At 38.3% G+C, this 14,200-nt stretch overlaps 1 protein-coding gene across 5 annotated transcripts in view; it reads right to left on the reverse strand.

Annotated features, from left to right (window-relative positions):
* Positions 1-14,200, reverse strand: part of ZFX (zinc finger protein X-linked) — a 44,424-nt gene that overhangs the window by 19,706 nt on the left and 10,518 nt on the right. For all 5 annotated transcript variants that reach the window (XM_081043807.1, XM_081043804.1, XM_081043803.1 and 2 more), the window contains exons 2-3: positions 7,248-7,336; positions 3,748-4,311 (exon numbers count right to left, since the gene is read on the reverse strand). In XM_081043807.1, coding sequence (XP_080899933.1) covers positions 3,748-4,311; positions 7,248-7,308 — 625 coding nt within the window. In that variant the 5' untranslated portion in view covers positions 7,309-7,336. The remainder of the gene's footprint in view (positions 1-3,747; positions 4,312-7,247; positions 7,337-14,200) is intronic.

Below are 14,200 nucleotides of genomic sequence, written 5' to 3' on the forward strand. Positions count from 1 at the left end.
GGCAGCTATACTTTAACAACGACCATTTGTGTCAGTATACACTACTGCCACATAAAGAATGAAGACTGCTACTTCACCATCATTTTAAATGAGACCTTCAGAGGGAAGAAATCTGACAACATGGACACTAAAAACTTTATAAAAGCAGTTTATTAGGCTCTTAGATTCAATGACTTACTGACATTTTTAAAGAGAGAAGTATTTGGACATCTGTTCATGTTCTTCTGTGGTCGATGAAATGATAAATAAATAAATATCATAGGAATTCAGAGCTACTACCATCTCCCATCACATTATGGAAAGCATGCCATTGCCTGTTACCAATGGGATCTCCACATTCTCTATAGCGGATGAAATCAGGACACAGCTCCGCTATGTGCTTACCACAAACCTGTCAATCCCAAACTTCTGAAATCAATGTTTTAGGTCAAAATGCAGCATAAATGAAGTACCTTTACCAAGAGGCAGAAACAAGAGAAATGCTAATTAATCCCAAGATCCCAAAGCATTCAACTGGTTTGATTCCAAAGCCAATAGTAAATTAAAATTTTTAACATGATCATTACTTTGAAGGGAAAAGGGATGATGGTGCAGAGGAGGAAAAAGGAGGGAAGAAAGTACCTGTATAATAGAGAAGACCAAAGATACTACCAAAAGTCACCATTTCTAAACCCAATTTAAAACCAATCCAACCACCATTTCATTACAGTAAAGTATGGGAATAACATAACCTGTGTGTGTATTCTTCGTATTCTTTGGGCTTAGATGTAACAGTCTACTTTAAAAGAAAGGGGATAAATTATAACTGTATTATTTAAAAAAGGTATATTATATACATATAAAATATACTAAAATACACTACAATAGCAGTTTGTGTCCTCTTTTTTATTTTTTAGGAACGTTAAAATCTAGATAAATTAGCAGAAATCCAGGGCCTGAAAGAAAGATGACTATAAATAAGATTTTTAATGAAAAATTTACAAGTCTGGGCTCCGCGATACAACAATCTAGGACACTATGGCAACTGTTACTAAAGGTTTTTTTTTGATGACTTTCTTGGAGGGTTGAACTTCTAAGAGTAAGAAAGGCAAGAGATAGCGTGCAGCTAAAAGTCAAACCAAAAGAATGTATTTTACTCTTTAGCAACCAAGTTTAAGAAGACAGAAAGGGCAGAAAATGGAAAGAGAAAGAGAACCAAGAGCACTTTTTCTTAAGTACGTCACCAGATCCTGTGTTCCCTGTGTAAAGCACAACAAACCCGACTCCCTACTTTCTTCAGCCTTGCCCCTGGGTTGCCTGGTCTTGGGATAGAAAATCTGGCGGTGGTGTTTAAAAATAGCATGTTTCATAGCAAACAGAGAGTCTTTCATACAAACCTAAAAGACTCCCATCCCAGCTGGCCCCTCGGTGCAATGCACCAATCCATCTCACTAGCTCTTAGCTTCCTGCCCTGGCCCATCCCCATTAAGGCAAAGGCTTTACAACCCTTTGCCACTACCCTTCAGCTTTCCACCCAACCACTGCAGGTCTTTCTATATCAGCAGGTGAATTTGCTGCACAGAGAAAATAGCTCCCAACATTCAAACACTCCTTTTACTTTCTGATCCTGGCTCTCCTATTTCCTCCTCTCAGGTAACGGCATGACCAGGTACCCATCTCCCAAGGTAGAAACCTTAGGGTTCTCCTTGAACTCTCTTTCTCTTTCAAATTCCCACCCCTATTCTGTCACCGAATCTCATCCATTTTACTTCCTAACCTCTCTTGAATCCAGCTCCCCTTCTCTGTCTCCGTTACTATGAAGGTATGTAGGATCTTCTTTATCTCATACATGAACCATTTCAACTGTTCTCTGCCACTCATCTCTCCCTCATCTATTCTTATTCCATATTACCACCAGGATTCTCTTCCTAAAATAAATTCAAACCTGAAAACAGGATACCGTATTTTTCCCTGTAAGACTGGCAAAAACTAAAAAGGAAAATAATACCCTGTGTTGGGCAGAGCGTGGGGAAATGGACACTCTTATAAACGTTGTGGGGGAAGTTATACTAGGCAAAATACCAAGGCAATATAACCAGATTTGTAGTATACCCTTTGATCCAGCAATTCTATTTCTAGAAATTTATCCTAAGGAATTAAACAGAAAGTGCACAAGGATATACACATACATCTTATAAAGTTCCCATCATTCCCAGCAAAGTCCAGGACCTTTTTTACCATTTCCCTAAGAATGTCTCCCTCCCACCCATGCCCCTCTTCATCTTGTAAAACTAGAACTCATTCTTGAGTTCAAAGGTCAGCAACTCCATCCTGTCCCCACAGCAACATGGTCACATCTCCGTATCACAGCACCTTTCCCTCCTCCAGTAGACGATAAGCTCTCCAAAGGCAATGGTTTTATGTATGCTTGTTACGTAGCGCATATCCCTATCTGTCCTACCCACGTCTGACTCACAGTAGGGGCCTTAATAAGCATGTTGAATGAAGGTGTTTTTCTTCCCCTTTACACAAAGAATTCTCTGATTTCCAAAATCTCAAGAATTTTAAAAGGCGTTTACTAAAATGCTGATCTCTGTTATATTAAATTCCTGTATTATAACAGGTATTCAAGCAAAGAAATAGTCTTGTGAATTTATATAAGCGAACAATCTGTGGGTCTTTGTTTGACGTTTAGTTCCTAAAGACATAGGAATTTCCATACTGGGTCAGAACTGTGGTCTACCAACTCAGGACTTTATCTCTGAAAGTGGTACCAAGAAATATGTTGTGCGAAGACACAGCTATCCTCCCAGATATTAAGTGAAACATTTAGAAGTGTGTTCTAAAACACCTTTTCTTCAATAACCTAATATGAGTCCATCATACTTGAAATCATGTTTCAGAATCATTTGTTTCAAAGCTATGCTAGAGCTCTTTCCTGTACTGTATGTTATATAAATAATGTTTTACATATGCACATAAGTATTACATAAGTAGTACTGTACATCCATATCCAAGAATATAAATAGTTTGGTTATACATTTTTTCCCAAGTTGAAATCCTTTTAACTTTCAAGAGGGTTCCCAATTCTAATAAAGGCTGGTAACAGCCTAATCACAGCCTTCATGATTTCACAAAGTTCAGTTCTATTCCTTTCCATCTTTGTCGTTCTAGACTGAGCAAATCTCATCTTTCTATTGCATCCTTAAAGAGAAATGACTCTTCACTGTGTACCATTTCACTTTTTTTACTTTTGAGTTATCTCATAGGCTCCAAACTGAAACAATGCAGGAAAGTCTATGACATTTACTTTCATTTTATGGAAGTCAAGAAAGTTTCACCCCTGGTGTAAGTTAGGAAAGACAGCCTTCAAAAATTCATTGACAGGGCGGCCGGATGGCTCAGCTGGTTAGAGCGTGAGCTCTTAAGAACAAGGTTGCTGGTTCAATTCCTACATGGGATGGTGGGCGGCACCCCCCGCAACTAAGATTAAAAACGGTGACTGGTGGGTTCTATTCCCACATGGGCCAATGAGCTGCACCCTCCACAACTAGATTGAAAACAATGACTTCACTTGGATCTAATGGGTCCTGGAAAAAACGGTGACTGGACCTGGAGCTGAGCTGCGCCCTCCACAGCTAGACTGAAGGACAACGACTTGGAGCTGACGGGCCCTGGAGAAACACACTGTTCCCCAACATTCCCCAATAAAATTTCTAAAAAAAATATAAAAGAACACATTGACAATCACTGTACCCCAGGACTTACGGGAGATCATAAGGTAGTCCTCACAGTTGCCTTTGTCATCATCTTGCTGGTCCACAGGGACCCCGTTGGCATCTATGACTGCTTCAGAGGCACAATCTGCTACCAATACTTCTTCTGAAACCACATCAGTTGTCAGAGGATCAGTGACGATTTCTGCCTCTACGACACTATCGTGAACCACGTGTTCAACGTGTCCAATGTCAGACACATGGATGGATTCGCTTGTCAGGACGTGTTCTGGGATAGACATTGACGCTGAAGTAATGTCGGAAGCTAAAACATCATCTGGGACTGTGCAATGTGCTAAAGAAACTTCTTCGGTTACATCTGAGTCCAGCACTTGCTCAGGAATGATGACCGTTTCAGACACATCTGCTTCTTCCATGATATCTGGGCACTGCACATCTTCTATAACAACGTCCTCAATAACATCTTGGATCACCACTGAGTCTGGGTCATCGGGAACGAAGTTATGCACAGTTATGTCTGAATCCACAACGTCTGAAACGAAAACAGTTTCTTGTACTTCCACAACAATCTGATCACCATCCATGTGTGTAGCACCTTAAAAAACAGAAAAATTAAAATCACAAATGTCAGGTCGGAATTCATGATTACCTCAATGAATAATGTTAATTTCTACCTCAATGTTAATTTCTACCAGGAAAACAGACTAGCTCCTCCATTTTCTCAAACAGTAACATAAAGAAATAAAGAGGGAATCTATTTTTGAATCATATCAGAAATGAACATTTTTTAACACAAGAACTTTTATATTCTTCCCAAATCAATTAATCCATAAGGAAATAAGAGAAAAACAAAGCAATTGAGGCAGTCACAAAAGAAAAATATGCATGAAAGTAAAACTCCAGGCTCACTAAAATTAAACCCATATGCATAGGTATTTAAGCGATGATTACAAAAAATAAGTAAAGCAACTTCCGGTGGCAAATATACCATTTTCCTTCATTGTATGTGTTTTCATTTCTTTTCCTTCTTGCTCCATTTCTCTCTCAATTCATACTTTTTCTTCGTTCCATCCCTCCTATGTATTTCTTTTACTTCCCTTCTTTTATTCTCCTTTCTCCCCCTTTGTTCTGGTACAATATTCCACCAATATCCTCCATTTATGACTATGGAAATTTAGAAATTATCCTCTGAATCTAGAGTAGAAAAGGACTGGGGCCGATATGAAAAGAGGGCTAGAAGGCTACAGTTAAAGAAGAAAGGCAACTGGTTAAGGAGCCTCTGTGAATAGATAAAATGAAGGCAAGTGCAGCTGCTCTGGAGCGGCGAAGGGTGAGCATAGTTGAAGCGGGGCCTGCCCCAACTCCCCCAGGGTACTCTTCCCTCCCCATACTCCAATCTCGCAGGCAGTTTCTTCTAGCGTTTCTAGAGAAGAAACGCCACTCTAGTCCACTCTGCAGTCAAGAATGAAGGTACAGCGTTGAATCCATGAAAGCCCAGTGAGATTAAATGACTTCACCAAGATCACACAGTTTGCACAAATTATGCTCAGTAAATATTACTCTGAATGAATGCCACAAATGGGACTCACCGTCAGGTATCCTTGCCAAAAACGTAATGTAAGATAAAATAAAATAAATCTGGTATCTTGGCTCCTGGTCCAGAGAAAAAGCAAATGAAGTTTTATAAAAGTCTTACCTAAAAAGCTATTAATTCGATTAGTGTTTCTGGATGAGACTCAGACCAGGCTGAGTCCAAGCAGCTGCCTAACTCAATGACTGTGTGTCACTGGCCAGGCCCTCAGAAGAAACACATGGCTTTATTTAACAAACACAAATGATCCACAACAGCCAAAGAACCTTAAAAAACGTAGGAAATCTTACAGCCAGTTAATATCCATTTTAATTGCATCTATAAATAATACAGAGTATGTATGCTTTTATTTCTATAGAACTTCTACAAAATGCTTTATATTCATTTGTTTTCAATATTGTCAATATTAATATCAAGCAATAGATCACTGTGATCTCCATTTTGCAGACATAAAGATGAAAGCATTTAGTGGCAAGAGCAATGGTTAAAAAATCTAAAGCAGAGAGCCGGGTTTGGACACTTATTAGTTTTGTGACCTTGGGCAAGTCATTTGACCTCTGAGCTATGGTTTCCTCCTCAGTAAAATGAGGACAGTAGTATCTGCCATGCATACCTCACAGGACTGTTGTGATGACCAAATGGGAATGTATGGGAAGTGTTCTGAAAAACTGTAAGGAGAGGTTTCATTATTATTAGGTCATATGAAAATGGAGGCCCTGGCAGATTAAGTGACTTGCTCAAAGATAAACAAACACCTTAAGTGTTAATGATCAGGGCTAAAATGCAATAGCCTTTCAATCTACCACTTAGCCCACGATCCAGGCTTGCTTGTGGTGAGATTAAACTAGCAAATACTGTGTGTTTTTCCTCAAAGAGCTTAGTCTCTCTTTCAAGCACATTAGTTATTCTTCATGTTTTAATGAAGAAAGAATTATAACTGCATTTATCATTACCAAACTGAAATTACCAAACCTGAGTCAAAAGACTATCCTAAACTGTTAAGAAAAATACACATACAGCCCCTCTCCCCCCCAGTGGATTTAGAGATTAAAGAAAAGTTAAAATTAAAAATCACTAATATTTAATTTCCTAATATAGTTAATTGCAATTTCTTCAATATACCACAATATGATCATTTCAACTCCAATGGAAAACTCATTAATATTTTATTTATAAGGGTAGCTAGCTAATGTGACATAAAACCATCTTACCTCATAAAATCAAGCACAATCACTTTGCAATGTTATATAATTGGAACCATGGATAACCTAAAATCGGGAATAATTTTTTTCTATTTTTAGAACTTCATGAATTGAATTTTCCTTGTCCAGTTTGGGGAGTGAGGTAAGTAAGACTCCCTCTTCCTGAAGCAAAAGGCTTCTTCTGTCAATCTATGAGAGGGGGTTGTAAAAGTAGGATGGAGTGAGACTGTGGAGGGCCTCGGGTTTCTACTTTATGTTCTGGGGAAAGGAAAACAGAAATGACATGGGCCACATGTTATTTCATGATGAGTATTCTGACTGGTGGGCTATATAAAGGAGACTAAGGGTAAGGAAAATCAGTTAAAAGTTATTGCAGACTAAGAATGAGGTGATAGAGCCTGTCTATGTGGTAGGAAGTAGAATGAAGAGATGTAAGCAAGGAACATTACAAAGGGAGAACAGGACTTAGTGCTATAACCGGGCAAAATGAGAATAACTAAAGATAACACTACGATTTTGATACTGCTACTATTCCTGACAAGAATATGAGAGTTGGTTGTGAGGGAGCCAAATTTTTAAGGAGGGGAATAATGTGCTCACTTTAACATTTACAGGCTTGACAAGATAACAAGATACCTAAGTGTGAATATCAATGTGAGAGTCTAGCAATTCATCTATTCGATAACCAATTCCAAATTTGGTAGTTGGAAAGAAAGTGAACAGCCCAAGTAGTTATACCTGTTGCATCAAAAAATGAGTTTGGCTCTTGTGGTTGTAATTCAAGTCCATCTTCATCCATGGCCTTTAATTCTCATCAGTCACAGCTCCTAAATTAGGGAAAGAAGTAAACCACGTATTACTTTTTTTATATCATGTCACCATGACTAAAATGTCACCATGATATTTACATTTCTGAAACACTCAGAATGATGTGACAGACGACCATCTATCAAAAACATTATCTAAATAAAATAAAAGAGAACTTAATTGATTTCCAATGATACATGGGCATCTATACGACAAGGCAAGGTAGATAAAAAAGTCAACTCCGCCTAGACTTTTTAATTGAGATACTAGTTACATACATCAAGTGCACACATTTTGATGAATTTTGACACACGCAGAAACCTGTGTAATCACTATAATACCCAGGTCAAAATACAGACCATTTCCAGCACCCCAGCACTTGTCTCCTCTCGGTCCATATACCCCACGATCCCCAGGGATAACCAGTTTTATTAAGGCTTAACTTAAACACACTCTGTACCTTACTGAGGGGAAATTCCTGCATGATATTTATATTACGTCTCTCAATTTAATGTAGTCTGCTATCTTTTAACCAATACACTAAACATCGGTAAAAACCCAAAGTACATAATTATAGTAAACACCCTTTGGGATTTCTGCCTAATTTACAGTGAACTCTCTTAACCAGCTCTCCGATCTGGAGAAGTAAATTCCCACAGTGTATTTATACTCTCCTGGCCAAACAGGTGATTGGCACTAGCTATAAAATGGAAAAAATAAGTTCATCTTTGAGCACAATAAAATCAAAGTCCTGTGACCAAGGGTCAGTCTGTCTCAGTCTCTCCCTTTCCCCTAGTGGCTGGAATATAGGAGCTTAGGAAGGCCATTTTCCAACTTCCGCTTAGACTAGTGAAATCAAGTTTACAAGTAAAAAATAAACAGAATCCAGTGATTGCCCTGAGAAACAGAGAAGAGGGAGTGGGGAAGAGAGGCTTACCGATAGCTTTTCAGTTCCTGGTTCTAGACCTTTCTCAGGTCCAGCTACAGAACCTTATGTGCCTTGAGTTTTTGCAAGACATCCCCATGACCTTAATGCTCCCTTTTCTACTCAAGCCAAAAACTTACGACAAAAAGAACTTAACCCATAAAATAATATACTACTTAATACTAACGACTGTTTCAAAAGAGCAGACATCAGGGATTGTGGTTTACTCATGTCGTAATTGCATAAACCTCCTCCCTCACTGGTTTCCTTATGTCTACTTTTTCACTTTCTAATCCAACCTTAATGGTATTAGTAGACACATCTTCCTTTTACCTTTAGCATTCTTTGCTGATGACATAAGCGCTGCATGCTTATTAACATTTCAAATAATAGAAGAGTCATTTTTCTAAAGCATCGGCTAGGTGATGTCATTCCTCTATTAAAAAATGTTTAATGACTCCCTGCTGCTTCCAAATACAGTTCATACTCCTGCCATCTTCTAAGTCCTGGCCCCAAACTACCTTTCCATCATTTCCCCTAATGTTCCTTCAAGTGTCTCTCCCCACCACCACGGGCACACATTTCAGCCAAACAAAAATGCCCAATGTCCCCATAAGACCTCGACTCTGTATCTGGCTCAGGGTTTCTTCTACCTGGAACACCTTTCCTCTATCATCTCTGCTTGGACCTTTACCCAAAATCCCCTTCCCCACATAAAAAAGAAAAAGTTGAAAATATCTCTTTCTCCTCTGAATTTCCACAGCAATTTATCCTTTTTCCTTTTTCTCTGATTGTACTTGTTTGCTATAAATTATGGTTATTTACGTGTCTTATTTTCAGATGCTAAACATATAGATGTATGTGTGTATTCCTTAAAGATATATTCACGAGAAACAACATTAATAAATGGATTTTTCAACAAGTCAACTCTGAGACATTCATTTTCAAGAAAGAGCATGTTTTATGTTATTTATTCAAACAGCTTCAAGCCAACAAACCAAAAAATTTTCACCTATGAAAAATGGAAAGAGTACATGTCCTGAGTAAGTTGTCACTGCTTTCTTCCCACCAAAATCATCTCTGGCTGTTAATACTTTCTCCCCTTTTAAAAATCTAATTACAAAGTGATAAAGGTGAATTAAGCTTCTAAGCATAATGACATACTACGATGTGAAATTAAGCCAACTAAGAAGGCATGAAATGTGATTAAGGTATCTGAAGATCCGTCTCCCCAATTTCCCCACATAAAGCCAATCCCCTTCGGCTCTAAGAATTCTCCACCTGCACGATAAACTCCTTGGCGTTCTTCCTCCTCGGCTTTTTCTATTGGGGTTTGACAGATAATCGATACCCTCAATTTTGAAATTCTCTCCTTCCTCAGTTTCTTTAAACTGAGTTCTAGTTCTCTTCCCACCTTCGCGACTGCTGTTTACTCTGCCTCTGCCTCCCTTGACCCCTCATTGCAACCTGGCCCCGGGGGGGTTCACTCGGCCCTCTTCTCTTCTGCTTGCTCTCTCTTTATTCCATGGTTTCAACTACCAGTTACACTAAGCTGATGCCCCAAACCCCCGTTATCAGGCTAGCACCTAGCACTCCCACCAGAGTGCAGGACATTTTCATCAAGAGAAAACCCTGCTTCTCCTGCATGACCACTATGGCCTTTTACTTTTTCCCTGCATATTCAATCAGGTTGGCAGGCCGTGTCCACTCCTTGTCCACAAGTTCTCAGGAACCTGTCCCTTTCTTTCTATCCTCACTGTCACCATTCACTCTCAGCTTCATATTTCTTGATCCCTAGAGGACAAAAATAGCCTCTCAACTGGCCTTTTGCTCCTTTCTGCCACCCTCACACAAATGACTAGGAACCTTATTACAAGTAAGGGCTCGTGCCAAGTATGGAGGCAGACTAGCCCTCTAAAGCACTGCTGTGATCACGGCACTCGCCTGCTCAGAAAGCGTCAGGAGTTCCCCAATATTCAGTGTGCTTTAAAAACTGTACCCAAGCTACCATAACAGATGTATTTGCCATTACTCCCATCATTTTACATCAGATCTATTTCCTAACAAACATAGCCCAAATGGAGAATGTCCCCTCACCTTATTTTGACTCAAGTGATCAGTAATTCTTCAACAAACAGTTCTGACTCGTCATTTTTCCTTCTATTTTGTCATTATACAAACTCAAATCAGAAAAAAACATGTCTTGTACTTCCAAGGAGAGATGACTATACTTCAACTTTGTAACCCTGGGGTTAGAAGTAACTCCTCCGACACTCAGAATGAAACCAATGTTCTTAGAATGGAACCTGCTCAGCAGAGTTCTCAGGATTGTGACAAAGTAAGGGTGCCCCTGCCTTTGCTGCAGGAACCAAGCTCAGAGACCAGCTGAATCAGAAGAAAAACAAGCAGAAATAATCTAACAATTGGAGTGCACACATACTAAATATTTCGTCTGCCTTCAAAATACTTCTAGGACCCCTCTTTCACCCCAAGCTCAATAAAATATTCCCTTCCCAGTTACAGGAATCATGATTCGGAAAATGCTGTGGAAGAATTCAATTTTTAAAAATGTAGTTTTAAGGGAAATGGAGGGAGAGAATCTCAGGAAATTCACAAAAACTTTCTTCCATTCATTAAAAGCAGCAATAAAAATAGCACACCAAGTTAACAGGTATAGAAATGGCATTTTAGCTATCTTTTAAAGTAGGGATAATAAATATAATTTATTTGTTTTATATCTCTTGATGCCTAGATACTTTCATGATCTCCCTCTTGGGCAAGTTAACAGGGTGCTTACATGTTCATTTTGCTTTTTGCAGCTAATATGCATACCGTGTTTCCCCGAAAATAAGACCTACCCTGAAAATAAGCCCCAGTTAAGATCAGCAGCGAGACAGAAGCATTTAGTACATTATGACAATGTTCCAGAAGAAGATGGCATGACTGTATTTGAATAAATGAAGATTGTTGTACAGGAAAAAATAAGACAACCTCTGAAAAGACTCCCCGATGCGTCTTTTAGAGCAAAAATTAATATAAGACCCAGTCTTATTTTGGGGGAAACACAGTACAAGAATCACTTTTCTGCTTTTGGTTTCCCAAAAATTCAATGTCTTTCAATTTTATGACTCAACTCTAGTCCTCCTTAAGTCACGCTCAGAGAACCAAATTATATTATACACGGTAGATGAATTGCTCAAGCTGCAGGAAAGGCAAACAAAAGCTACGTTTCTTTCCCCATTTTTTTCCCACACTGCTCAATGTAAATCATCATTTCTTCAGATTATCTAATTTTTAAATCTACAATTATATTGTGCTTCCATTACCAATTCAGCCATTAAATTTCCCTCAAAGCCAGCCACTCTTCAATTTGTCACGTCCCCTTTATTGTCATGACAACCACTCTAACAAGCTCTGGTCATCTTACACCCAGAACCCAGTGGGCCCTTCCAATCAAAAGACTCAAGCCCTTGTTGAACTCCAGGAACTTTCTTCCATTTTTTCTGTTCGTTCTTCCTAAAATTTCTATTAGAGGATTGTGAGAACTCCTAAATCTACCCTCATACTGCTTTAACTTTACTGCCACATTTTCTGACTTTGTCTTTCTACTACATTCTCTGAATCCCTAAACTTTCATCTAAGCTAGCTAATTTGGTCTTCACTCCATTACTGAATTTTTATTTAAAAGATCATATTTTAATTCCAAAGTAAACTTAGTTTCTTTTTTACAGCAATCGTTTCTTTTCTTTGTGGATACATCTTCCCAAATATCTGAGGACTTCAAGTTTATTCTGTACCCTGTATTAAACTATCTCCCCGGCTGTTTCATTATTCAGTTGACTGAATTTGGTGCCTCTCTTTCAGAGTGCTAGTTTTCCTCCAAAGCATGGTTCTTTTAGGTTGTTCCTTCATATTTGTAGATGAGGGTCTAAACTAGAGTTACATTCTGATAGCTGGGATGTATTTCCTCAGCCCACATGAGAATCCCTGTTTGCCTAGCAATGCACCTAAGTTCTGACCACAAGAGTCCTGTCTAGAATGAGTCTATGGGAGAGAAAGGAACCATGCAACCAGCCAGGATTCCCTTTAATTGTGAATGAGTATCCCATCCTCCAGGTACCAGAGGTCCAATATCCTTCAGGATAGCTAGTGACAAGCTACCCCAAGTACTGCCACTACCTTTCTCCCCACTACACGTTTTACTTCTTTGTATTTTTTTCTTTTTTTTGTTTCTTTTTTTTTCCTTTTTCCCCACTACACTTTTTAGATGTCTTTGTATTTAAGACTGTAGCTTGATATTAGGAAATGCATACACTTCCTAACTAGTTTCCAACAAGTAAAGCAGTACAACGTTAGTGACACACTGCTATTTAATGCCCTCAAGAATTTATCACTCCATGTTCATCACATTAACACTCCAGCATATATCACAATGTATAACAGCTCATCTCCTTGGATCACTCTTTGCTGATTTTGTAGTGAAATTTTAAAAAATAGTAGCTTTTGTTGCGATTTCGAACAGAAATCCTATTCACATACCTATTTCCTCAAATGAGGTCTTCTGCCTTTAGCTGAAGGTGTACTGGAGCGCAGTGTTTGAAATACCTGATGTGATCCAAGGAGGAAGACAGTGTTTTGACGTAATATGAGGTGGAGATTAATTTAGACTATATTGTACACAGAATAAACGAAATAAAACTGTCAGGGGAAAACTTTTCAAAAGAGTAATTTCTGGCAAATGTAGTACATGATGAATAACAGTCGGTATTATCTTACTGAACTCCTTAAAGAAAAATATGTCTCCTTGTATTAGAAAATCTTTCTTATAATGCATGACAATTATGGGGGGAGGTGAGGGTTAAAGTATTCTCGCTTTCATGTTATTTTTCCAAGCTAGTAAGTGCTTTCCTTAGTTTTTAGTAACTACTTATAAAAGTCATATACTGCAGCATTTAGTTTTTGAACTATTTTAAATATTCTTAAACTATGAAACTTCTTTAAATTGCTGTCTTGCATTATCACCAACACAGTAACTTGACTAATACTGCCCCTACTCTTCACGACATGAACACATGCTTCCTATTACTGCTTTTCCTAAATACGTCACTTTGGGCCTGTAAGGGTCTGTGCTGACTAACAACATTCTCTACACATCTTAAATCCTGACAACAATATAATATCAAGCTTTTCAACAACTATAACAAAAGTTTTAAATTCACAATTGCAGAGTTACGGAGTGTTTTTACACTGATCTACCTATAACTTAATAAATACTTTAATCATGAAAAAAAGAAAGAATAGGTTTGACAAGGCAGGGGCTGGTTTGCAATACACCAGCTTCTTACATGACCAACGGCGGGTATGTTCCAGTGAACATCAGCTCCACTGGTTATCAGAGACATTAATTCCATGATCATCCTTTAGAGAGGGAGCCAGCTCATTTGTACCCAAAACAAAAAATTCCAAATGTGACTTTTTTTCAGGTGTTGGGGATGATAGTAAAATACTACTAGACAATAATCTAAAGGGGGTGGGAAGACACAAACATACATAATTTGAAATGAGAAAGAAAAAAACATAGATACAAAAAATAAAAACTTGTAAGAATACGCATAGTCCATAATTCTATTCTAGCACATTGAGGGGAAATGTAAGTTACCAGTGTTAACTCAATAAGAGATAGAAAACCCAATCATCATCATAAAATTGAAAGAGAAAGTTATCTGTTACCCATTCAAAAAACTGCAGGTTTTTCCCAAAGCTATCTGAACTATGCCAGAGCACAGAGGAGGAAAGCTTTCTCAATTCCGTTTACAAGGCTAATTTACCATTTTTAAAAAACCTAACAAAAATAATGTAACCAAACTGTAAATTTGGTTAATTATGAATCCCAAATCAAGTATTTGCAAATGTGATCCATCATGTAAAAAAATATATATACACACATGTATACACACAG

This window comes from Rhinolophus hipposideros, assembly GCF_964194185.1.
Source record: "Rhinolophus hipposideros genome assembly, chromosome: X".
NCBI lineage: Eukaryota > Metazoa > Chordata > Mammalia > Chiroptera > Rhinolophidae > Rhinolophus > Rhinolophus hipposideros.